The sequence below is a fragment of the Rousettus aegyptiacus genome, unplaced genomic scaffold (genome assembly GCF_014176215.1).
Source record: "Rousettus aegyptiacus isolate mRouAeg1 unplaced genomic scaffold, mRouAeg1.p scaffold_m13_p_17, whole genome shotgun sequence".
NCBI lineage: Eukaryota > Metazoa > Chordata > Mammalia > Chiroptera > Pteropodidae > Rousettus > Rousettus aegyptiacus.
Window position 1 is genome coordinate 13,665,880 of NW_023416292.1, and position 27,564 is coordinate 13,693,443.

Here is a 27,564-nt window from a genome sequence, read left to right on the forward strand (position 1 = left end):
AAACCACTTAGCAAAAGGCTCTCTCTCATTGTGCTATTCACTGTTCCAAATAATCACACATGGGTTGTTCAAGGGCACGCAGATATTTTTCATTCCCTATCCTCTATTGGTAGCTGGTAGGACCAAATTTCCCAACCTATAAAAAATGTGAGACTGCCATTATGATATGGTAGTAAGTGCAAATTTTCATTCAGTTCTTGCCTTGGGTTTACTATCATTTTCAACTTTATTTTGCCAGCTATTAGTTAAAAAGTTTAGCAGTGATGTAATGTTTCTCTGTTGTACAAAAAACATATACCGAATGCCTTGGATAGCTACAAAAATAACACATCACTGTACTTAGGATATGCCAGCCACTCTTCTAAGAATTGCATATGTATTACTTCATGTAATCCTGAGCTGTGATGATCAATGTGTCCTAGAACGTTGCACTGCGCTTATAATGTGCCAGGTACTATTCTATTTATTCTTTTTAAAAGCAAGATGGCACTGGAGCTCATTTACTTGATTTTTCTGAATCCACTGTACCAGCTTCTACTGAATCATTTATCTACAAGCACCATGGCTACCTTACTTAAGTTCATTGGACTTCGCAACTTGCTTCGTTCCACTTTTACATTCGTTTTCTCTGCCTTCATCCTATAGAAATTACTTAAACTTTAGTTTACAGTTTGACTTGCTTCTTACTTGTGTAGTCATTGAAAAACCATATTCACATTGGCTTTTATGGTCTCCATATTAAGATATGGGGTGTCATTTCTTCATTTATTTGTATATTTGAGCATTTTGTTGCCTGCTTTATACCAGCTTTCACTGACACTAATACATTTCTTAAGGTTATAGGATTTTACTTTTTTTTTCGATGTTAATTAAACAGTTTCATATACCCAGAATGTGCAATCTCCATTGGATGGTTGTATGGAATATATTGTATTTGCATGAACAAAATAATATTTCCCTTTGCAAATTACTTTAGAAAAGCTTTTAATAAAGGTAAATGGGATATACTCATTTATTAAGAGTAAAGGACTCCCAGATTGGAACACATAGCAAAATATAAATTTGCTGTATTTAAGAGAGATAGCTAAAGTGAAAAATTCCAAAAGCTTGACAAAAAATGGAGGTGAGCTAAATAAGCCTACCACTGAAAAATAACAAAAAATGTTGAGTACAAAGAAAAAAAAAGTATTGCTGTGCTGCCAAGAAAAAAAAATGCTATAAAAGTAAACAAAAATGAAGTGAAGAAATGAATCAAAAGAGGCAAGGGAACCTTGATTTAAGCACCCACCCTGACAGAGCCCCTGCTGGTCTCTGATGAACTTGAACTTCCTTTTACTGAAAGCTGCAGGGGGCTTAGGAGACAAAGCCTAAGGCTGCCCAACCATACAGAGGCTGAGGAGACCCACACGTAAAGCCAGAACCTTTAACACCTTCAGAAAAATGAACAATAATAGTAACAATAAAACAAAAACTAAAAACCAAAAAAAAACAACAACAATAAAACAAACCCAAAAGAGGAGCATATTAAAGAAACCTGTCTTACAAACTGGATCTTGGGGAAAGGGAAGAAAAAAAGACTACAGTACGTGTTGAATGAAATATTTCACATCATCAGTTTTAACATTAAAAACTAAATTCAAAGATAACAGTAAGTTCATAATATTCCAAAATTTTACTTTTCATTAAAGGCATCATTAATAAACTACTGCTATATAATATTCATTTCTAAGGAGTTAGATATTAAAGTATATATAGCTAAATGACCAGCCCTGGTCATTTTTTTTTCCTAATCTTTTTGTTTCAATCATATTTCTCTTTGTGTTCACAAGATCTCATTAACCGTATTAAAAGTTCTCCAAGCTCTGATTTTAGAAGCTCAAAAACAGAGTTCTTTGTTTAGTAGACACCTGAGATTTATCTTCACTGAAAAATTAATTTGGCTTTAGCATCAGCAAGTAAGGTTATGTCATCCTCAGAACCAAAGACTAACAAAAACCTCATTTTTCTATAAAGAAAATGTTCCAATGACATAGACTATAAGCTCACATTAACCACTGTAATTCAGTTTCTTATTCGGATACCTTACTCCTGAAGGAGAAAACAGTGCATGTCATTCCCAGGCAAAAAGAGGAGTGAGGAGACGTAAATAGAGCAACTCTTAACTTTCTGATCAGTTAAAGAGAGGTTTAGCAAAGATAATGGAATCCACTGATAATTTCAAATTCTCATCCTGAGAAGTTTTCTTTGTAATTTTAAAAGATAAAGAGTAGAATTCATATAAATTTCAAGTACTTCTCTGATGAACAGACTAATTAAAGAAACAAAAACAAAGTCTTAGGTAATTATTAATAGACAGCAGTCAAGGGTAAAATCACTACCAGCTGACTGTCAATACATACACTTTGTCACCAGAATGCAAACACCAAACCCTGTTAGAGATTAAACACTACAGAGAAAGAAGAGCAAAGAGTGTGTGTAAGGAAAGGTGGAGTGCAATCTTTGGGTCCTCTCCAAATCTATCACTGAAGGAAAGTGACAGAAATAACGGCAGCCCCTGGGCTCACTCTGGAAGGGATGGTGGCCTTGACTTCCCATAATTCAGGGCGCTGTGGGGAACACATTTCCTTCCAGTGTGGAAAGGCAAAGTCTGTGGTCCCAGAGAAGAGCTCTTTGGTTCTTTGAAACATTGAGCTTTAAGAAGATCTCAAACAGTAACAGGTGGAGACTTGAATTCTTTTTGGAAGCCTTTTTCCTTTGTTAATATGAAAACCACCCTAATGGGCCCTTTCGCTATAAGAACTGAAGCAAGTCTTCACCTAAACCAATGTTTTGGGGGAAGGCTGTGATGTCACAATCTGACAGAGGGTGTTCTAGGATTAACTGAGCTGCCAAGTTGCTGTGTTAATAGCTAGAAATAGTTGAGTCATATTGTAATTTGTCGTTAAAGTTAGCATGCCTGCCTAAATAGCTCAGAGTCGTCCTAGATTCCAAATGAGTATTTATTAAAATAAAGTACATTATAGTGTTTTAAAATTAGAAACCTGTAAAATAGGATTAACAACCAGAAATCGAGATAACGGGGGGTTCCCAAAGGCAAATAGAATTAATCAAATTTGATTTTCCTTTTGATTCCATTTCATTCATTTCAGCAGAAATTTCTTCACAAAGATTTTGTGAAATATTGAATGATTTAAGGCTAATGACTCTTTTTAGAGTTTTTGCCCCTTCATAGGATTAAAACATTTTTAGGATCCTAGTCAGTACTTAAATACTGATTGATATGAAATTTCATTTGCTAGGAAAGAGTTTAGTTCAAGTTCATCGAAAAAGTCCTTGAGAGATAAGTGCACACCATTCAAGGGGATTACATCTCAATGTACACACCCCGATTTGATAGAGAGGCATTAGCTACAGACTTCCGAGTTTCCATCCTTTTAATCAGTGCAAGAAAGGAAATCCAGGCTCTTCAGTTTAGCTTTTACATTGTCAGTAAACTCCCTGGAGGCCTTCTGCAGTGGAAGCCGGGGTGGGCCCATTGGAATCCCAGACACCAGAGTCATGATGGCTTTAGTCTGCGACACTCCAAAACCTAGACAGGAAAAATAAATGAGGAGACGTGTCTGAGACTGTCCACTCTGCCACAAACGTTCCAAAGAAGAGATTTTACAGTGACTACTACTATGATAGCATCAGGCGGAAAAAAAGATGGAAATATTTCTAGTCATAGAGAATCCCTCTTCCTGATGGATAGGCTGGAAAATTTTCAACAAATTGACAAACTGTAAAACAAAACAAAGTTAAGACTCAAAGTCAACTCAAAAGTCAGAGGGAGGGATCAAAGGTATCAGGACTAAAGAGGTGAGAGTGATAAAGAGGAGCTAAAGCCAAACGATCTATGAGGATAACCTGATTCAAGGATATACTGCCATTGACTAGGACTTATATCATCTCTAGGACAGGATTTTGTTCAAGTTCATCAAAGAAGTCCCTGAGAAATACACCATTTGAGGTACTTTATGACTCAGTGCTGTTGTTCTGGGGCTGGTTTTATAAACCTGGGGCAGGAATGCTAGATGAAGCCTTGGGACTGTACATAGCAAGGATCTGGACTCAAACTCTTTATGTAAAACTGTAGCCAACCTTCTACAAAAAGCCAGAGGGGTGCGGGGGGAACCTGGCCCACTACCCTAGGGATACAGAGTTAAGGGATTTTGACTTCTGCCAGCGCTGTGGATGAAACAAGATAATATGAAAGAAATCCCAAGCCTGTGCCATATATGAATGACAGATCCATATTTCTATCATGCTCTTGGTATAGAAACCAGACAAAGAAATTAGCCAAATACTGGTTAGAACTGATGAAACTATAGTGTCCTAGCAGAGGCAAGTGTGAAACCACTTGATAGGACACCTCACAACCTAGAGCATGATGGATTCCCCAGAAAACAACAATCGCTGAAGATGAATTCAGAGTTAAAAATTACAAAGTACATGAGGACAGAGAAACTGCCTGAGAGCCAGCAAATGCACCACCGACAAATTTCACACCCTGAGGACAGCAGATACAAAAATCTGGAAGACGCCTTAGAGGCAGAAGAAGGAACAGAAGCCATAGGCTAAGGGAAGGGCTCAGGAGGAGCTGCGGGGGAAAGGCAGGATGGCTCTGCGAGGGAGGTGGGAAGTTTGCCAAGAATAAACCTAAAACTTTTTCTGGACTTGATCCAGGTTCTTAGGACAGGCCAATCTTTTCCAGAAGTGGAGTGAATGTTGGCATTTGTCATGTGTCACAGGATAAGACTTAGGAGACTCTGGAGAAGCTCCTCTCTCACATTCACTATATTTCTCTGAAATTTTACATTGTCATATTATCCAATCCTCCATCCGTTTAAGCCGACTGTGTTTGTGCAATCTTTTTAGGTTGCGAATACTCTAGGGGGAGCTGTCAGTCATTCACAATTTAGTATGATATATATTCAGACCCCCTTCCTCCAGGCACTTGGGCTGAACTTGGCCACATTGCGGTAGCTGAATTTTAATGAGCAGAGGCAGATAGAGGGAGGGAATGCTGATGGTGTAAAAAGAAGGAATACAAACTATGTGCGTGTAGAGAGGGGAAGCGAATGAAGTGCTAAAATGGAGGAGAGTTGTAAAAGGGGGCCAAAGACCTTTCACCTAGACTTACTTCACCATTTTACAGGGCTGGCCCTGAAGGTCGGCATTGGAAAAAGCACCACTTGCAACAGAGCTTAAAAGGTGTTCCTGTTGGACCGTCTAAGAAAGTGATGAAAATCCCTCATCGCTTTCTCTAAAAAAAAGTCCTTTTCTTTACACTTTCCAGTAGCAGACAAGGCAGAAAACTTACCTAGTTTGATCACGAAGTTGATAAATCTTTGAATGCAGAACTGGAAAGGGACAAACAAATCTATGGTTAGTATAACTGAACCGTGATAACAATTTAAAGATTTAGAAGTCGAAGTACAGAAACCCCAAACTAAAAAGTCCACATGCCTTAGTTTTCTGAAGGTCTGTCAGAGCGGAGAGAAGCAGCCAAATGAGGGTGGCTGAGATCCACCCAGGGTAAAGCAGGGTATTTTCGTACATATGAGTTTCATAAAACGGACTCGTGCAAAAAAGAAGGTCCAATGGTAGAACTGTGTGATAGAGAGTTGCAACAGGGAAGGTACCCTTATCCACCCGGCTCATGTAGGCAAACCTATCAGCTAGTGCCATCATTTCAAACCAGGATACGCTAACCTCTAGGGTTCTTTCTAAGATACCGAAGGGACGCTTGGCCAAGGCTAAGATTTATGGGAATAAATCTCTAGATCCTCAACTTCCGTAAGTGCTATTTTCTAAAAGCTGATCATGATAAGGATTTGCCCATAATGGAAGTGCAGGCTGTCCTTTCATATTTCCCCTTTCACAGTCTTTCTGTTCCCATTTTTGTATGAAATAAAGACATACTGCCCTATAGCATCGCCTTGGGACACCTCTGGGAACCAAATAAAGGAGCAAATCAAATAGTGGTATTGGCAGCGACAAAGAGAGTGACAGAGTGATTCCTCTAAGGGATAACACGTCCTCTAAAAACATTACAGGACTTTCAATTCTTTTGCTTTCAACACTGCTTTCAATGTTGCTATTCAGGTTGTTAGCTGAAAATGATTAAATGATCAAACGTTCTGATTTCCAGCATATGGCTCACAAAGAGTTGAGTGACATTCTGATTACAAAATTTCTTCTAGTCTTACCTACTGATTTATACAAACAGGGTCTCACAGCACCTATTTCTCTAAAAACAAAAACCAGAAATAGTATTGATGCTGAACTTTAACTCATCCTAGCATGAATAACAGTCATCCATGAATTCATGACCTGATTTATGAAAAAAGACTCCCATCCGTCTCATTCAGAGATGCATTTTCAGTAACATTTTACTTTGATGTTTTAATCGATGGTACACTAGTAATAAAAAATTCAATGCAGAAAAAAATTTTAATACCCAGAGCCTTACAAACATACATGTATATGTTCTTTTTTCCTTCAAGCAGAAACTATAGGACATTACATTCACGAGTCTACACTTTGCTGCTTTTTTACACTTAACATATCATGTAAGTCTTTCCGGACCTGTAATTATAAAACTATCTCATCCTTTTAAAGGGCTGTATATAATTCAATTGCATAACTCAAACATAATGTATTTAACCATTTCCTTATAGATGGATATTTGGGCTGTTTCCATATTTTCCACCTAATATAAACAATGCTATAAGGAAGTTTTTGTACATGTGTCATTTCGCTTATATAAATATAACGAATGGCATTTAAGTCTATGAGAATGATTACATTTACCCCTAACTTTTTACTTGCCTGCTTCTTCACTCAACTGTAAATTCCTTTAGGGCAGAGACCAGCTTTATTGAAATTATGCATTCAGCTCGGCCCCTGGCATATGAATAAATGAGTAAATGAGGCCCACTTACACTTGCCTTCTGTAAAAAGAAATAGAATGTAGTAAACTAAATTCTTTACCAATACTGTTTTGGGTGGGATGATTTCTTTGATGGGACTAACGGAAAAAAAAAAAAAAGAGAGATGGAAACTGGATCAGCCAAAAAAAATCACGAAGGATCCCCATTGTAGCTGTTCCACAGTTTCCTTCAGCCTATGATTTCCCTGACATTCATCTCAGAACGGTTTGGAGTTTTGAGAAACAACTTTTTCAGGGAAACTATGGAAAAAGAAAACCATGAATGCAAAGAGATGGAAGAGTCCACACAATTCAGACTTCTTATCTTAACTTAAGCCTGAGTCCTGTCGATGTTAATTTATTTGGCACAGCTTCCTAAGTCTCTATCCTGTTCCTGCTCTCAGCTTCACCTGGTCTAGGGCTGAACAAAGGTGGATATTAAATAAACTATTTAAACTTCATGTAGGAAGTCAATTTAGGCTGGCTCGATGCTCCGGACAGACCACCTGCTTTGGTCTGGTCTTGCTTATGCCTTTCATTCCCACTTATTTTCTTGACATACTCCTGAAATTCCCTTGTCTCTTGGCCTCCAAAACCCTTTCTCCTGTGCCTACCCTACTTCTTTCTTTCCCTGAAGCATACACACTACCCAGCTGCTGAGACTGGTTCCGCCCAGTGGGACTTCATGCCCTGGACAGCGAGGCCATCGTCTGCGTAACATCCACGGCAGCCGCCATTTCCCCCGGACTCTTCCCTAGAGCATATCGGCTCCTGCTGCTCCTCTGCTCCTGTTTCAAAGCCAGTGTCCCCTTTCGGGTCACCCACAAGGCTCCCGTTTTCTGTCTGGTGGATATTTTCTGTTCTCAGGACATTTCCAAGGTGAAGACAACTGACCCGCTCTGACTCTGGACTGAGTCTCCCCATTTTAGGTGACCAGCTTCTCAGCCTCTTCAGATACTCTGGTGACTCAGGTGTGACCTCCTCGAGGGGATGGCATGTGGTCATTTCCCCAGAAATCTATCACTATTATTTTACAGCCACAAAAATACTTTGAACATAGAATAAAAATAAGGTCATTTCTCAGAGGAACAGGAGGGAGTCATTTCCTTAGGGGCTCTGTCCTGAATAGGCACGTCGGGAATGCGGATAATGGGGACAGGTTTGATTTTAAACAAGAAAAAGTAAGAAACAGAAGGAAAGTAAAGAAAGATGCGGCTGGGTGATTTTAATGAGGGCAGGTATGGTAGGATGAGAGAGGCTAAGAATTCTCAAGTGGAAAAGAAAAAAGGCTGAGATTTATGTGAAGGAAAAAAGTTAACCTGACAGTTCAGGGCTGAAGAGAAGTCCTTCCGTTCAAAGGCCTCCAACATCTGGTTCGTCTTTTTCCCCAGGTAGTTATAGGTACTGAAAAGAAAACGGCATATACTGCAGAATCAATAATCCAGCGGGAAGGGTCCAGATCTTCAAACTCCTCTGTTGCTTAAGAGGCAAAAATACACCAGGTAGTCCAGAAAGTCTACTGTTAGGCCCTAATCTATTCAGAGGATCAGGTGTCTTCGGTTCTGAGTTTTCCAGCAATACTAGGCAGTGCCAAGGGGGGAGGGAGAAAACACCCAAGGGGATAAAGAAAATGAAAGAAAGAAGAAAAAGGATAAAATTAGAAAAAAGAAAAAAAGTAAAAGCTGGACGTGTAGTTGGTAGGGAGCCACCGAGGCCAACACTTGCCCCAGGGCACACACAGGGGTGCAGTGCGAGGTAAGAACTCTGGGTAAAATGCAGTACCTGAGGCGAGAGCGAAAAGCCTCATGCTGAGGAAGTGGGTGAATGGAGTGCTGTGGCACAAGGGGCAGTCCCCACAGATTCCCTGAATTCCTTGACAACTTATATATTGCCTAGAGACCAGTGTCTAGAAACTAATTTTAATAATGATAATGATAAAATGAGAGGCCATTTATTTAGTGCCTATTATAGTCTAGGTGCTTGACATCAATCCCGTCTCATCTTCTCAAAGCCCTGTAAAGTTGGCCTGGTTTCTCCTTCTCTGTGAAGAAACGATGGCTCGAAGAAGGGCCATAGAGTCATCACAAAGACTTTCCATCACTTTATGCTGCCATCTGTTATGATTCAACAAAAACGAAGTGAGAATAAGTCATTTGATCTGAAAAACTGTTCTAGACTTTAAAATAAAAGCTCTAACTTTACCAATAAAGATAAATATCTTAGACTAATTGCTGAATTCTTAGAGAAACCAGAAAGATAGAAGGTTAAAGAAATTCATTACAAGGTTGTTTCCCCAGCTGCTAATGACTTCCTTTATAGTAAGCCAGTATCAGAAAACATATTTATCTTGATGTACCAAGGACAGAATGGTCTTCATATGTATAGACCCTGGAGTCAATGCCAAGGGATTCCAGGAACGTGAAGTTCATATTATCCTCCGGTATTAAAATAAGGAAAATGAAATATAATAGCTGAGAAAAGTCATTTTGTAGGTGTGAAACACCCCTAAGTCACAACATGTACATGAATGAGTGAGGAGTTTCAGAATATCGCAATTTAAGTCCCAGGGGTCTTAGGTGTGTCCTCAGTTAGACGGAGAGAAATATGATTATAATTAAAAAGACACGAGGTCTAACCCAGTGCACTTTGCTTATAAATTATGTTGACAAGTAAAATTTTTGGTATGGAGGACAAAAAACAAGAGTCAAAAAGTCAGAATTTCCTGGGGGGAAAAAAGGTTCTATGGCCAGCAAATGCAGAAAGCCAGGTTTCCTCTGTAGAAATGTCCCTGCAGCCCACTCTGGCTTGGTGAACAAGCCATTAAGGCTTTCCAAATGATGTCTAGATGAATTAAATTAAAAAATTATCGCACGAACACAAAAAGACTTTCCGACTGAATTACTCTTTATCAAGAACATGCTCTCCGAGACATGTCATGACTGTTATTTTTCTTCCCCTGTACTTTTCCTCTTGGGAAGAAATGCCCTTTCTGTTAAAGCAAATATTTAAATCTGTATGCAGGCACATTCCCAATGAACTAGGTTAACGTGTGCAGTGGCCATGCTAATCGAATTGCCTGCCTTCCCTAAGCCTTCTGCCGAGTAGGCATCAGGCCACGTGATTCTACGCTCCTGGCTGCAGCGAATAGGACCTTAGGTGGACATCTGACTAGGCAGATACCTAGTGACATCCTGAGATACCACGTTTGGGCAGCCATGATTGACCATGTGCATGCAGAAGCAGAGAAAGCCCTTCTGGAGAGAAGGAAAGAGTGGTACAGACAGATGCAGAGGTGAGCGTCTCCATAGGACCACAGATGGAGAACGTGTCACTTTGGCTGTCGAGAGCTTTGTAGTTCTATATTTTCATCTTCTCTTAGGCCTGGCTGCTCTTCTTCCTTTTGGGTTTTAGGTAATTTCCTAGTATTTTGAAATAACACCCTAGTTCACAGAAGCTGATTCAAATGGGATTCTATTATTTGTGACCAAATAATTCCTGACCAAAAAATTCTGTGCATGCTTTCAGCACCTCGAACTGCAGCAGAAGCTACTGGTAACAATGACGGAGTTGCTAAGCCCTACGTAATTCTCTTTCACTGAAAGAATGTGGGGAAGAGAGACAACTTCTATAGCAAAGGTGTGCATGCAAGAAGTATAACTATTTTGGTAATCACTGCCTCTTATGGGGGGGTACTTTTTTAAAATAACCATTTATACATTTATAACTATTAGGAAAAATGAGTCCAACTTACCTGCCCACTGCTCCAGTTGCTCCCATCACCAGAGCACTCAACAGTTGCTAATCAGAAACAGACAAAGAATATTCGCTTTTATGAACGAGAGAGAAAATGCTACTACGTAAGCAGCCCCATACACAGTTATGGAGGGAAACTAACCTGTGGCATACACCGAGGGGTGACTTACCTCGTCCACACCAAAAAGGAAAGCAAATTGGCGCTGGCGGTGCTGATCGACACACTGACCGAAGTCTAAGAGATCTGTGTCACTGAATTTCAGCCCCTGGAACGTGGGGATCTTCTCCTGAATCCCATCCAGCAACTCCTCGGCACGAACTGCTCAAAACAGTAAATGCTTCGTTAATTTGCACATCTCCGGAAAATATCAAATAACATCTCATAGAGCCCCTCACATCTGCATTGAGCTACCTGGGGCTGTTCTCAGCTGGAACTGACTGCAGATTGGACATAACCACTTGCCCTCACCTAGTAGCTCCTGTGCACTCATCAAATCATAGCCCGAGCCTTCAGTTCCTTGAAGACAAGGGGTGGATATTTATAAAGCACTATTATCATTTTTTTCCTTTTAAGGAAGCAAGAAAGGAATGGGATTTAAAAAAAAAAAATCTAAAATTTTTCACCTAATTGTAACAATCTTCCTGCTGGAGAAAAAAATAACAAAAAAGCTAGAAGAAATGTTGGGGGGGGGGGGGAAGGCCAGAGTATCTTTTTATGTGCCAGGCACTGAGAATACAGTAGGTACAAAGCAGACGCAGTCCCTTTCCCAGTGGGGCTTACGAGCTGTGTCTTCCCATGTGAAGGAGGGGTGTGTGTGATAGACACAGGGCGTCTGCCAGAGTGCCTACGGGTCAACTCCTCTTACACTCAACTTCCATTATAAGGTGGTGTCGGTGATCGATATACGCTGATTCCTCGAAGATAAGAGTGACTTATTTTGGAGCAACCGAAACCACCTAGTGTTATGCTAGACAGTGTTATGCTTTTGTGAGATGGGGTGGGTGGGAAGGAGTAGGGTTTCTTAGTGCAATAGGGTAAGATGTGGGGCGGGGGACGAACTGTGGAAAGGAGCAGTACTTACTCTTCACCCCTGTCAAGGCAGGAACGTGGTAGTAATAAAATGGCAGTGCCGGGGCAGCAGCAGCCACCTCCCTCAGGAAGTTAATCAGGACATCTGAAAGAGCAGCAGGAAAAGTCATTGTGCGAACACAGAACACTGGCTCTCCCTGGCGGATGAACTGTCTATTGAAATGCAGCCATCCTTTCCAGAAGTGGAAAATTCTGGGTTGGCCATTCTTACCATCCCTGAGATTACTACTGCCATGCCTTTGCAACTCACTTCATTCAAAGTTTTATTTCTCTTTCTGTAGAAAGGCCAAAATGATACGATCACTTTCTTACCATACTAAAGTACTATTAAAAAACTGGTGTGAATCCTTCCACCTATTAAGAAGAGCTCATGAAACAGTCTTATAAAAACTAGATACCTATCAGGTAGGACTCTTGTTCTCTTACCCCGGAGGGGTTAAGTGTGGTCAGTGAACAACAAGGAATTCCATTAGGATCAGAATAACAGAGTTGTGACTGAGAACATCCTACATCAAAAAAGATAACCAACATCTGGTCGAAGAGGATCGAGCAGAAGCACATTTCACAATAACTCAACCCTTTTGGGGAGAAATCCGGATACATCAGAAGAGAGCTCACTCTAGTTTACTGAGGAGTTGGGACCTTCTACATCATCCAGTGTGAACTCCAACTGCAATAACACTGCAGATGATAAATAAACCTGGCAGAATTGTTTGCCCTTTCCCACACCGCTGGGTAGCGGGAGAGACAGTCTGACGTTCTTCAGCTGAATCTGTGATGATGTGTTCTCTCTGTGAAAATATTTCTGACAAAATTATTATGTTTAACTTGCTGTTTTCCCTTTGTTTGTCTTTTGAAAAAGTAGTCATGTAACATTTTTTTAAAGCCATGTGGAAAAAAATATTTTAATATGTTCATTTTAAATTTCTTAAGTAGCAGTATTTAAACCACTTATCATATTAACAACTGTTTTCTCTCTACCAATAATAGGTGATATTTCATGGTAATTTTGACCCATTATATAGTTACAGATTTATTTAATCATGCATGCAAATAACATTTTGCCTGTTTTTAATTCTTCTAAAATTGTATTTCCTTTTTTTGCTAATCAAAAGGATTAAAAGGACTCAGTATACTTGGAAACCACAAACAGTTTCCATAGAGAAAGCAGAGGAGAAAGCAATAACTTGATATTTTGGAAAACAATAGACGTTTCTGTGAGATTTCTTTTCAGATTTATCACTCACTCAACCCTGAATGGAACCTGTAGTTGCAAAATGCTTAGCACTTCTAGTCCTCTTGAGAAAAAATGGTCCCATGCTTTGCCATGTGACTCTGACACTGCACACAACTGATAGGACAAGGGGTGGACACCTGACCCAAACAGGCACCTACAAATTGACCCGGTTGTGGGGAGCGGGCTTGGGAGATGATCTAATCAGATAACTTGGCAAAAGACCTGAAATCCTTTAATGGAGTAGTTTCTTTTATGGATCCGGAGAGGCCAAATATTCTGCACAGCTCTGTGCCATTGTAACTTCATGCCTCCAGTCCTTGAAACTTTACTTTTATGAGTTAAATACAATCACTGCGAATGAAGGCAAAAAGAAGCGGATCGTGTGAGGGGCTGTGCATTTAGAGGTCTCCACTCACCTTTGTTCCACGGCTTGAGAAAGAAAGGTGCAATGACCGCGATGCCATCCGCTCCTATTTCTGCTGCGTGTCTGGCCTTTAATAGAAGAAAGAAAATCAGTACAGATCTGGCCACCATCCTGATGTGTGCAGGTGCGGGGCTGCCCCACTCCAACGAGCAATTCTTTGACACTAGCTGGGTGTCCTACAATTCAACTCAACTCTAATACTACCTACCTGGACATAATAGAGTCAGATTCCACAGATTTAGGGTTCAGTCCCCTTCCCCTGCCCCCACTTCAGATGCCAGTCATAAGCCTAGGTTGTCACCCTGTGCTTTTGACCCACTGGCTTTAGATTGGCAATTCCAATGACTCCTCCTTGGGTAGATACATTTTGCTCAGGACTCAGAGAAACCTTTTACTTACTAGAGTACCAGTTTATTGCAAAAGGATATAATTTAGCAACAGCAGGAAGGCAAGGCATGGGGAAAGGGTCTGGAGCGTCCACGCCCTCTCCTAACGCAAGCACACCACCCTCTCCAAATCTCCACCTGTTCACCAACCTGGAAGCTCTCTGAAACTTGCCCTTTCAGATTTTTATGGAGGCGTCATTTCACAGGCACGATTGATTAAATCATTGGCCTTTGGTGACTAATTCCACTTTCAAGCCTCCCCCTCCCCAGAGATTGGGTTGAGGGGATTGGGACTGACAGTTCCAATCCTTAAATCAAGTAAATCACTTGGTTGGTTCTCCCATCCTCAGGTGCTTTCCAAACCCACTCATTAACATATCAAGAGACATCTTTCTTGTTCTCATCACAGGAAATTCCAAGAGTTTTAGAAGCTTTGTGCTGGAACCAGACCAAATATAGCAATCCCCCCTAACCCACTTGACTGGTTTATTTCACTTAATATAATGTCCTCAATAAGGGTTATCCACATTGTAGCTATGACAGGAGGAATTTCCTTCGTTTTCAAGGCTGAACAATAATCCACTGTATGTATGTACCACATTTTGCTCATCCTTTCATCCTCAGATGGGCATGTGGGCTGCTTCCTCCTCTCGGCTATTGTATGTACGTAGTGATGCTATGAACTTGGGAGCGGCCGTCTTCTGTGTCTCAGTTCTCTCCCACTCTCCAGCAGCAATTCTCCATCTTTACCACTCATCCTGTCTGAAACCCATCTTCCATCTCCTCTATGCCCAGCAGACGGCCTTGCTTTTTATTTCCTAGGGGAAACTGAGGTTGATTCGAATTCTGCTCCTTGCCTGCAAACTTAGCCACCTCTAAAGCCACCCTTCCTTTGCTCAGAGGAAGAGGTGCTTCCATCTTCCATTCAAAGCTCTGCTATGGCGGCCATCACTTTGGGCTACGCTATGGCTCTGTGCCCGCTTCTAGATGATGAGCTCCCTGAGGTCCCACACCTTGTATTCTCCAGCACAGCATCCGATATATAGCAAAAATGGTACTGATTTTAACCTCACGATAAAAATGGAGGCCCCTCGAGTGGTCTCTCCCAGATGGACCTACTGCCTACCAGTTCTTGTGACTCCTTCAAGCTCAGGGCTCCTACGTGAATTACCACCTGATCCAACCTGCAAAAGAGAAAACACCGTTGCATCACTTGAAGTTTATAAAAACACAGGCGGCACTATCTCGGTTTATGCTGGTTTTAGCAGTTACCCTGATATCTCATTAATCTCAATCCCAAAGGACTTAAATTCTATAGTCGGCTATTTAAATTAATCTAATTATGAATTTTTGTTTTGTTTTGTTTTGTTTTTTAAAAAGGATGTCCAGGGAATACAACTTAAAGTTCAACTAAGCAGTAAAATTTGAAACCAGTAACTGGTTAATCGACATTTGAGTACTTATTTTGACAAGGCGTTGTAGATGTTGTATTTGATGTACATAAAGATAGGTGTAAAATTGAGGGATTTTTGTTGTTGTTGTTGTTGGAGATAAAAAGTTTCCTCAAAGAGTACCAGCCATATGAGAAATGAACTCATGGTAAAAAGCTTTTTCCTATCTTATAAGTCCTCAGAATTTGGCCATAAGCGAGGTTTTCCCCAAGACTTCAGTGTTCACCTTTGGAGGTGCGCCACATGGCCCCATGGGGAGAGGCCCCAGTTAGACTGGCCTTCTCAGGGTAGGATTAATAAGACATAGCTGTGAATCCAGGCGACCCCGCGGGCGTTCTGAGGGACTCTGAATGACACAGATCCCATCCTCACAGGGATGGACACACATTTCCCTTTAGGCCCAATCACTGAGTCTTCCACTGATCCTTGACTTGTTATATCTTGGGTAGATGGGACCTAGTTGGGAAGCAATACAATCAGGCTGGGATTTTTAAAGGATATTAGGAGACTTGTGAAAGGACAAAAGAAGCCGACTGTCCTGTTTCGCTCTTACCGGTGGCTTTATTACATGACCCCTTCACCGCCCTATGGGGCGCACCCCCTCGTTTTGCTTCTGCCTGTGACACCGTCAATCATTCCTTCCTCCGATCCCTGTTTACACTACTTATCGGAAGGATCTGAGCGTGAGTTTTCACGAGGCAACATCTCCAGTGGACGGTAAGCCACCTGGGGGCAGACACCTGCCCCCACGTCCCCGGTGCCAGCGCCGCACGGACATGATGCGACGACGTAACAGACAACAAATAAGACGTGGCTACTTGAATACGCTTATCGAAACGACACCGTCCAGCTTGTTTTACCACGGCCTGCACGTTACAACAAAAACGAGTCATCACACGGAAGTCGAGAGGATGCAGGAAGTTCAGCGAGACAACAAGACGGAGCCCCACAAAGAGCGGCATGCTGGTAAGATGCTCACAGAGAAGGCCAGAGAGGAAGCACAGAGAAGACCTGGGAGGAAGCAGGGCTGCTGGAAGCATCGCGCATCCACCCCGAGAAGGGAGGGGGTAGGAACTGGTCATCGGAAGAGCCAGGAGCACAGCAGAATCAGTCACCGGCACCTTCCCCTCTTAGCCCCTCAGGCCAAGGACACGTAACTGTGAGGACTGGCCTGGTAGGTGGGTGAGCGGCAGTTCCCAGCGTCTGCGAGGAAGGCGTGTCTTGCAGGCCGGCTGCCCCTCCACACAGACAGGAAGGGCGCCTCTGTCGCGGCTCCTTGCCAAAGTGCCCGGAGCCTCGGGTCCCTGCTCATTTTGCCACAGGCTGGCCGGAGCCTGACTTGGGCCCACAGGGCACGGAGGCCGTCTCATCTGGGACGAGCCGCACTGGGTACAGCTCTTGCAGGTGAGTGTGTTCATCCCGGTGCAGACACTCACTTGTTCCTCCCTTTTGTCACCCACGCCTCTGCGACCTGGCGGCGCTCTGAGACGCTCAGAGACAGGCCTTCTCCCGTCGTGCCATTCACTGTTCCAAACAAAGATTCAGTCAGTGGGACCAACCAACACATCTTGCCTGCCCGACGCCAACGCTGCGGGGCAGGGTCAGAAACCCCTGCTTAAGAGGACGTGACAGGGAGAAACGTCAGAGGATGGGTTCAGGGGGCGCAAATGACATGCTTCCATCTTCGCCTCAGACTCAGTCTCGTTTAACCTTGGGAGGTTAATTCTGGCTTGTGATTACAAATCTGTCACTGTTATCGGGGACAGAGAGCAAATATTTGGAATAAAGACAGAGATAACTGCCCGTGTTCGAAGCGAATCTCCGAACACATGGCCCCGTTTGATACCGGGGCTTGAATGGCAGGAAAACCAACCCCAGGGCCGGGACGGTGAGGCAGTCACCGGCCGAGTGGAGGTGAGGACAGCGGTGCACACTACAGATCTAAATGGCCTCCGCCACGGTTCGACATCGTAGCGCCCCGGGAAAACTCACTTTTTTTAATGATAACTCATAAGAACGTACCGAGATGTTACTATTTATTATATCGAGCGCTCTTAGATAGGTACTTCTTCTCACAACAGCCTAACGAAGTACAAATAATGCTCATGTACAGATGAAAATAGGAGGTTCTGAATCACTAAATAATCGAAGTTTGAATCCAGATCTGTGCGATTCCCAGACTTCCCCTTCGGTTACAACAATCCTCTCTTAACGGATCGTAGGAAGGATGCAGGTGGCACTAGGAGACATTACTGGGGCCTAATGCATATGGCGGCGCTTTGGGTCTCCAAACACCGAGCTCCGGCTGGGGATGAAGACAACGGAGGGATGTGAGGCGGAGCAGGAAAGAGTGTTTTCATCACTCTTTTGGGGTCTCGAGACCCTTCAAGGATGCTCCCTAAGGCTCTTTGAGGAGGAGGAATCTGTCTCCCCACTAGGGCTTGGCACTGCTGGGGACACTGAGCGGTTCTGTAATCAGGTTTTTGGTTGACATACGGCCCGGACATCTTTTCACAGAGGTTCTAACCTGCTGTGATTATGACCAAGGTGCCTCTAGTTCTGAAGGGGAACTTGTGTCCTCAGAATGACAACCAACCCAAGGCATTGAGGTCCAGCACACACCACCAGGGGGAGCGCAACTGCAGGTCTCAGGGTCTGATTTTTCCATTTCCATCCTCTACGGATAAACGAGGCCAACTTCTAGGCCTGTGATTCCTGTGTGTTACATTCATAGTCTTTCTTACACTTACAATATGAAAAGCCTGGGTGAAGACAGAATAAAGCCCATGCCTAAGAGAGAGGAGCCAGAGATTTGTTGTTACGTTACTACTTCTTGGCTGAGTGGACTTGGGCAACCTACATAACATATCTGAGCCATAGATGTTCTTCTTGAAATGGGGATACCAATAATACCTTCTCTGTTTCAAAGCCACACCACCAAGTTAGATAATCTCTTGTGGTGCTTTTCAGATCTAAAATTGATGAATCTACAAATGCACAACTTTTACATAGCTTACCCAGACTCAGTCATAATCCATGACACAATGACACTGTGACTTCCTGGCTAGTAACCAGGAGGGCGCTACTTTCTAAGGACTGAGCTAGAGATAGGTAGAGAAATCTTTAAAGATGACTTACCAAAAATATTCTTTACTCCCTGTTTTTCCACAAGATAATCCACATACTGACCAATTACGGAAAAGTTGATTTCTCTAAAAGACAAAGGGAAAAAATAGGAAAATGCATATTTAGTCTCTTTTTAGAATATTATTCAACCAATCCTCAAGTCTACAAACTGCTATTAACAGTTTTTAAAATCCACCTAGTCAGTTTTTCAAATTCTTAGCCTGCTCTGAATAAAGCTTGGCTTTAGTTTTTCTCCTGAGCTTGGTTATTTCTCTACTTAGCCATGTCTGCCTCATTTATGTGAACAAAACACTATTAGCTATCAACAAAGGCTTTATATTTAATATTTAAAAATCATTACAAGTAATATTTAAAACGTAGTTACTTTTGTCCTTTTTGGAAAGAGTAATGGTTGGGGTCACGGTGAAACGAGAGCTTCATGTTTTCTACTTGGTGAGAAGTGAACCTTTCCTAGGTTTACAAAATAGGAAAATTCAATAATTTAAGAATTTTAGCACTTAATATTTGTGATAGCCAGTGATGGCTTAAACCCATACGTATTTGCTACTTTTAAATCAAAGAGGATTAACAGTTGGAAAGGAACTTTGCTGTCAATTTGCCTCTCAAAGTGTGGTCCAAAGAATAGCAGACTCTGTTCTTTGGGGAGTCTATTAGAAATGCAGAGTCCCAGGCTCCACACAATCCTACCCAGACAGAATCTGCATTGAAACAAGATCCCCACGTGATCTGCATGCACTTCGCAGTGTTGACCTTGTAAGGATCTGATGCTTCAAGCAGTAAGAGCTCTTTTCTTTAAAATCACATTAACTTTAAAATCTAGAAACCCACTCAAACACAAATCATATAAAACCAACTGTTTTCTATCAAAATACAGGTGGGGAGGATGGTGGGGTGAAGGAAAAAAATACAAAGGGAAACTGTGGGACAAGTCTGTGCTAAATGCCACAGAATCTCTGGTTAGTTTGCCAAGAACACAAAGTACTACTAGCTGGCTGCCATTTTCATTTTTGTCAGTGTGGCCAGAGAATCCTAATTTAATTTTAACCTTATTAACATTCTTTTCTTGTTTACTTATTGTATTCCATAAAAAAAAAAACAAAAAACAAAACAAAACAAAATCTGATGCATGCAAAAGAACAAAGACATCAAAGGGTCTGTGTCCAGGGGAATGGAACTGGACAGGGACAAGAACAAGGAACGCACAGGCAATCACTGTCCTCTACGTGCAGACGACGGCCAGTCTGAGCCTGCCGCTGAGAACAGCTGTGCTTTAATGTAGGTAGACAGCCTCCAAAGGGAGCAGACTCCCTCCCAAATGGCTCGGCTCCAAGATCATTACTGTATCTGGGTCCAATGAAATGCTCAATCATTACTGCTGTTATTACTCCTCAGTGATGAAAACCGGAGATGCCTCGCATCCTCAGCAAACTTCATGTCTCTGTTATTACGAACATCAATTATTTATGCCCACATTCCAGGCTGGAGCGAGAACTTCCTGAAGGCAGGGACTGTGCCTTTTATATCTTACAATCCCTGTTCTGCACCTGGCACGGCGTCGCTGCTCAACAAGGACTCAGGTTCCGGGAGCTGTGATACGGGTACTTACGATGGTGAGGAAATACCCACGATCTCTGCCATAAAAACCGCTTATGCTTCCACTAGCACGATGCTTTTAAATTTCACTGTTACATTAACTGAGTGAAGGGGAAAGCGTCTATAAATAACTAAAATATTGAGGAAAAGGTAAAGGCTACGACTGAGTTGAAAATTAAGTGTCTAGGGGTTCAGAAGAGGGACTGATCATTCTAATTAGGGAGGATAGGAAGGAGACTTCGAGGAGGAGGTAGACCTGGAATAATAAAATAGGGTGAAACCCTGCGATTTCTTCTTCCTCCTCACATGTCTGGCCTATTCTGGAGTCGTCCTCTTTCTAGGGAGTTGGCCATGCCCCAAAGCAGATCCAGGGCAGTATGCAGAAGCCATGCTTCCTTCTTCTCCCTCAGTGAACTCCATGCTAGTTTATGGATTTTGCGGGGTTTCCATCAACCCGTGCTCCCCCACCATCTCCCGACTCCTGGAGGCCTTGATGGATGACAGGCTACGACAATCTCACTCAGCTTAGGGCTGCTAATGGGTGGTAGTTATCTGTCCCTTCAAGAAAGCAGTTTGCTGCTGCTTATAAGATGCCCCTAACCTACAGAAATGACACTAATGGTAGAACTTCTAGGGCAGTAGCTCAGTCACCCAAAAATGTCCTCAGATTAAGGGCCTTTGGAACTACCAAATTCTCCTTAGAGAGGTCGGAGGTCAGAGGTTTGAAAGGGATGTCCCCAAATGGGTTTCTGTTTACTTTCACAACGTTAAAATTCCCTTTAATGTTAAAAACAGACTATATTTGAAAAGCCGGAAGATCTAACAAGACCGGGCCTGCACCTCCACACAGCACCAACTGGCTGGGAAGCACAGTGGCCGTGACCTATGGAGGCACAGAAGCCCCAGGTCACTTCAGGGATCAATCCCTGCCTGACTCTAGGTGCAAATTTGCAGCCCTTGATAGAGATGCTTGGTGGCCCCAGTCACAAGTGAGCCCAGTGAAATCACCTAAAGCTATTTGTCACAAAGGCACCCCAAACAGCAGGGCTTGGGTGGTAATAGGATGACAGTCCTCTCTGGGGACTTTGCTCAGCTCCGCGCCTTCCCCATGGGTTCATGTTCATTGCCGCAGGCACTGTATCAATTAGCAGGAAGTCACCAGAGGGAACAGAAACAATGAGAAGTAATTATTCTTCTCACTGGCTAGCCGTTTGGGGCTTGATGCTCATAGAAGTGAGGGATGGCGCAAGTTGGTTCACTTGTAAAGGCTGGACTGGCTTTCGATTGCATCTTCTCTTCCTCCGTGAGCCCCAGGAACACATGTGAGCACTGGCCACCTCAGGGGAGAGTGGCCCAGAACCAAATCCCATGCTCGCTGTAGTCATTCTCACACTTAACTCCAATTTAATATCTTAATTTCAGTTCCCATGGGTTCAGATTCTTTGCCTAAGGGCCACGATTATTTTTTAAATAAAAGTATTTAACTTTTTTCATATTACAGAAGCAATATAATTTATTTTTGAAAGTACATATAATAAAAAAAGGAGGAAAAAAAGAACAGTCAGGATCTCCCTGGAGGTGGTTACTCTTATTAGTTTGATATTTTTCTATTCCCAAAAATACAACATAGTATTTTCTTAAATAAATATAGTCATATTATACATTATTGCAATATTTTTTCACTTGCATTCCAAATTGTTTCTCCACATCTTCGGATATTCTGTTCTTATACTGGCTACACAACATTTCACTGTATGAACATAATTTAGGTAATGGTCTATTCTTAGACATTTAGTTTACTTCCAAACTCTGTAAGAGGTAGGAACTTTTATCAAATTATTTTTACCACAAGTGGAGGCCCTGAGTGGGTGAACTATGATACTACATTTATGTTACATCTCTGTTCTTAGGGTATAAGGAAAAAAGAATTTTTCTGAAGTATCTCTCCAGAGGAAAGTCCCTATTGCTATTTATTTCCTCTCCTGGTACATGACATACAGACTTTCACTTTATTTGAGAATATGGAATCAACAGGACAGGCTTTTTTCATAACTGGCATGATCTGACACGCATATCAGAAAATCTGGCTTCCCATTTGTTTTTCTTTCACATATATCTTTAAGCATTCAAAATCTGATGGGAGTGATGTGTGTTTTTGGCAAAACAACTACATGGCTACTTCAAAACTCCTTCGGCAGTGAAGCGAGCAGGGGTTTTAACTGTCCCATCTTGCCAGAGGTGGAAAACGTTTTGTTCTGGGAATCCAGGTCACTTAATCACCCAACCGTAGTCTTTTTATATATAATCCCAACTCCAGTGGGCCAAGCCCTTTCTGACCAGAGCAATGGGCTTTGTTTTTCCTAGAGAATGTGGTAGAGATTCCAACAGCAAAGTCAAGGGCATTCAAGGGAGCTAACAAACTTTTCCTTGACATTTTGGCCAATGTGAAATGGACTTTCTGTTCTAATGACTGTCCTTGCACAAAGGAAAAAATGACCTTTTGAAACAACTAAAGAAAGCAAAAGTCTTTTTATTCTTGTGTAGAAAAGACAGGAGTTGGAATAGGCAGAGAAAGACTTTCCTTTCCAGCTACGTGGCTAGGGGCAAGCGGCTTAATCTTTAGGCTCTTGGTTCCATCAACCACAAAAATAGACGTAAGAGTTTTGTCACAGGATCGTTGTGAAGATTAAATTGGAACACATGCATTAAAATGCCCAGCATGATGACCGACACATAGGATTTAGCCCATCAGTGTTGGCTTCCTTTCCTCCCTTTTCCTGACCACCAGCATTATCCTTCCCTGTAGTATACGCACTCATGAAATAACAAAATTACCTTACAACTGTCCAAGAGGCTGAGGATACAAAGATAAATAAGAGACATGTTCAGCCTTCATATACTGCCTGGTATTCAATAAATAATCTGGTAAATAAGGTTAAGCCACACAGAGCGTGCTGGGAGAGATAGGCATGTAACAAAGTTATTGTGAAAATTATTATAAATAAATAATTCTCATGTAATGTAGAAAAGTGTAAGCAGGGTGCTGTGAGATCACAGAGGAAGAACTCTCTCTTTTTAGGAAAATGGGGAAGAATCACCAAAGGATGATTTTGACGGCTGAATAGAAGTGTTCGAGTGGCGTAGAGAAAGGAGAGGATGGTGGTGGAAAAAGGCAGAGGACACAGGATGTGGAAAGGCACAGAGGGAGGCAGGGTATGAGGAGTTTGGGGGAAACGGGACTGCAGCAGGAAAGGAGACCGCAAAGGACTTCCTGTGTCACCCCAGAGAGTCTGGCCTTTAATCTTTGGACCAATCCATCTTTGGACCAATCCATTTCAGACTTTAATGTGCTAAAGAATTATCCAGAAACACTTAAAATGCAGGTTCTGATTCTCCGGTATGTAGTTGAACCTGAGATTTTGCATTTCTAAGAGCTCTTCTGTGATGTTGGAGCAAATGGTCCACGGACCATACAAGGAATAGAAAGGCTTAGGCTTGAGATCCTTAAAGAGGAGAGCGGCGTGATTAGATCTGTTTATACAGAAGCTCACTGGGCTAGTGTAAAGGATAAATTGGAGTTGTGGATATTTTATCTATTCTTGCTTCATGGGGATCACCCCAATATCCTTGATGACATAAGACTGTGGATGCTCAGAATTCAAACGGGCCTGAGATAATGTGGTTAAACTCCTCTCTTTACAGAATATGAAAGGGAGCTTGTAAAAGGTAACTAGACTTTCCCAGGGTCTAAGAGCCAGTTGGCGGCAAAGCTATGGGTTAAGAAGCCGGATAATCTACTTAACCAAGTTCTTTCTGCCAATTTCCCACTGGAGGACATCGACACAATTAGACAGTTGATTCGTTAAGGAGTATTCCTTAGAATTACAAAGAAAAAAGGATGCAGGGGAATAGTTCTTGTTCGGCCATTCTGAATTGTGGAGGCCATGGTATACAGTACAAGCCATGTTAGGATTCCCACAATGGCAGGCCACCAGGCAGAATTTCTAGGAGATAGATTCCAGGTGACTCTTCTTTTTGTCTTGACTCTTTGAAACATGTCAGAAGTACATATTTCCTTGTGGGTTAATGCCCACCTGCTCCTGGTGGATGCTCCAAACCTGCTTTGCATCTGTAGGAATGTTTGGATGGAGCAGGTAGTGGGGAAAAGGGCACTCACATAGCTTATGTGCCTACTACCTGCTCTATACTTTTTGAATATGCTAATTTAATTCTTACAAATCCCTTACCAAAAAAAAAAATGCATTATTATTTTGATTTTGGACCTTAGGAAAGTGAGGGTTCTAGAAAAGAACTGATGAAAAAAGAGGAAACAGTGAAATGGAAGCAGAAGGACCAGAGGTGCTTGAGAAATGGAGAAGGATGCAGCAGAGCAGAGTCATGTTGGCAAACTCTGACCCATGGGCCCTAGCGTCCCAGGAAAACAGCAGAGTAGGCAGGAGGCCCACACACACCGACACTCTCAGTGGGGCCCCGATGAATGGACAAGACTCTTCTGAGAAGCCACTTCTAGGCTAAGAGGGGTCTGACAAAAAAGATGAAAATAGTATCAACCAGATGCCATGTTTCGAGTTCGCAAACAGGATCTTACTCCATAACAGGAAGTAAATTCTGCCTGCTCATGCAATCACATGTCCTCTGTTTTATCTGCCTAACAAGTGGTTGACACATTGAGGAAAAGCTGATTTCAGTCTTTCCTAGAACTTATGGAAAGGGAGAAGTAATAGAAAAAAAAAAAAAAAGGTCATTACTCATTGACTAATCTAAATGCCATCTCAGCAAGAATTTTACTTAGACCTAGCAAAGATGTGCTTTTTTATGAATCTGAGAAACTGGAAGTCTTGACCTAAGTGCATACTGACCTTGTGCTAAGCATTGTTCTGTTGATAATCTCAGTTAATGTTTATAACTCCATGATGTAGGAATGACCATCGTGTTTTACAAAGGAAGAAAGAAGCTTAAAGAAGCCAGGATTCTGACTGTTTTGGCAGATTGACTCCTCTAATAGGTCACAAACATTTAGATCCAGGAGGTGGATGAATCCCCTTTTTCTAAGTACAAAGTCCAGGCAGGAACTATATATCGTGCACAGACATGTTTGGCACATGACTATTATCTGACAGTCTAAGCAAATGGACGCCATACTATTTCATCTGGAAGTCAAAATACTTATTTGGGTAATGATTTCTCAGCAATCATCTGTTGTTTCCTCCCTCTCCTGCAGGTTCCCCAACATTTAACCAACGTGGAAATGAGGCTGTAAACATGCCTAAGGGGTTCCTCTTAAGCCACCCTCTCCACCTTCATCACATCTATGCACGGCCTGGGCTGGAACCACACAGACATCTAGAGACAGGCCCTAGAGGGCCAGGCCAGTGCTGGATATCAAATCCTGCTGAAATGAAGTTTTTGTCCAACTCCACTGGCGTTCTTTGGAAAAGCCAAGGCTGCGATAAAATCCAAGGAGAACTTGCATTGTGGAACGACAGACCCTGGGAGAAAGGCAAGCTGCCATTTCTCACCTTCTCTCTGCACTGTCTGTGATATGGAGACCTGTTCCCTGACTTGGGGTCAGAGACAATGCAGGGGACGAATGACAGAAGATGTCATTTGGCAACTGTACCACAGAGGAGCAGAGTCTAAGTGACCGTTACTTAGAGGACGCCTGTCACTTTGGTGGAGTGAGAGCAGACACCGTTGGCCCCAAATGATAGTTACCCATGTTCAGTCATCGGCGTGATGGTCGCAGCAACAAGCCCTTGAAGTCTCTTCTTTGGGGAGGCCATTGAGCTGCTGCAAAAGGTCTGGAAAACATACAACATAATTGCTCTCTTCTTCAAAGAATGTCGATTAATGATAAACTCCCGGGCAAGGTCTGTTCCCAGTTTAGAACCGTGAAAAATTCTTATGATCATGCAAACTCAGAGAGCAACTGGGAAGAATGTAGAATTTCAGGGCTTAATTCTACAGGGGAGGAAACTATTTTTTAAAGACAAGAGAGCAATGTGCTGGGAAAATGCCGTTGGAAAACCTCCCATTTTATCTATCTAGATGATCGAGGCAATCTGAAATTCAAAGAGCAGAGGTGAAAAACAACGGACCCAAGAAAGCGCATGAACTTAACGCAGGGAGCTCAAATATATAAAGAATTACTATTACTTTAGTTGAGATATGGTCAGGAGAAAAGGGACATTCTTATCTTTTTCCATACTTTCCTGCTGTTAAGCAAGAATCTCACCTAAAACCAGCCCTTACAATATTAAGGCTCTCATGTAATCTATGCAATTATCTTTGGATTTACCTAACTATCCTTTTGGATTCTAATTTTGACCAGTTTTGTTCTGTTTTCCTAGCTCTAGTAAACCGCATAAAGACAATCACAATTATTCATTCGCCTCTCCCCACTAGACCAAGCTCCCCAGGAAAGGGAACATATTTCATTCGCCTTTGCTTTCCCTGCATTAAGTGTTCCTTGAACACCTGGTGTCCAGTTAAAAATTGATGAATTTTTGGTCGATTGAATGAAGTGTTCAGATTGTAGCTGGATGCTAACTTCCACTGGTAGAGTCAGCCTGACCTCACTCATTTGGGGCAAAAGGATCCCTCCCATCTGTCAGAGAGCGTATCTGTGCAGTGTAAAAAAGCCAAGATTAATAGCCTTGATTCCATAGCTTGACTGCCTGATTCAACTCCCAGCTCTGCCACTTACTTGTTAGAGAAAATGTTATTATTTTTTGAACTGTAAGACATAAAAATTTGAAGCCACAAATGTAAAGTCTAACAATTGAAGAAGAAATAATCAGATAGCATTTAATGACAATTATACAAAAGATGGTTGGCTTAGAGCGAATACACTGATATCTATAGGTAATCAACAAGAGGAGGTATATTATAGTTTTGAGGACACTGGCACATTTAAAAACCCATTGCAACTGTTATTTAACCACTCTGTGCTTCGACTTTCTCTTCTGTAAATGGGGATAATCGTAATCATATTTCATAGGGTCGTTGAGTTAAATGAATTAATTCTTGTAAAGTGATTAACCACAGTGCCAGACACACAGTAAGTTCAAGTCCAGCCCCCTCCACGAAGTCTTATCTGAAGGCTATAGGACATTAGCAAGTACTACTAGTATTATTCCCTTATCAGCATCCTTTTCTGTCATCTCAGCTCTACTGGTACCTCCTCCCCAAACCTAACTACTGTTGTCTATTTAGGGACTAAGTCATTTCAATTCTGTTATCTTCTTTCCTGCAATTCTTCCCTCCCTCATTATTGCCCCTCTCATAACTTACCCTTTGTTACCTCTTATCTACACCAATGGGCACAACTCAGGTCCCAGGGGCCCACAGGGCCTCAAGAAGGTTCAAGTGATAAGAGTCCCAAGGGTTGAGTTCAGCACTAAAAGTCCCCGAAATCAAACAGTACTAGGCTGTTCACACAAGACTTTCATATTCTTATGCTTTTAGCTGCATTTATTTCACACTTAGG

The 27,564-nt window shown here is 42.1% G+C and overlaps 1 protein-coding gene across 1 annotated transcript; it reads right to left on the reverse strand.

The window, feature by feature from the left end:
* Positions 1-3,416: 3,416 nt before the first annotated feature.
* NPL (N-acetylneuraminate pyruvate lyase) lies at positions 3,417-27,564 on the reverse strand. The gene is made up of 11 exons (XM_016145562.2): positions 25,791-27,564; positions 18,453-18,526; positions 16,751-16,838; positions 14,990-15,047; positions 13,470-13,545; positions 11,809-11,901; positions 10,897-11,045; positions 10,725-10,771; positions 8,293-8,377; positions 5,363-5,402; positions 3,417-3,589 (listed from the first exon to the last, which is right to left on the reverse strand). Exons 1-11 carry the CDS (start codon positions 25,985-25,987, stop codon positions 3,435-3,437), a joined length of 1,062 nt encoding a protein of 353 aa, XP_016001048.2. The 5' UTR covers positions 25,988-27,564; the 3' UTR covers positions 3,417-3,434.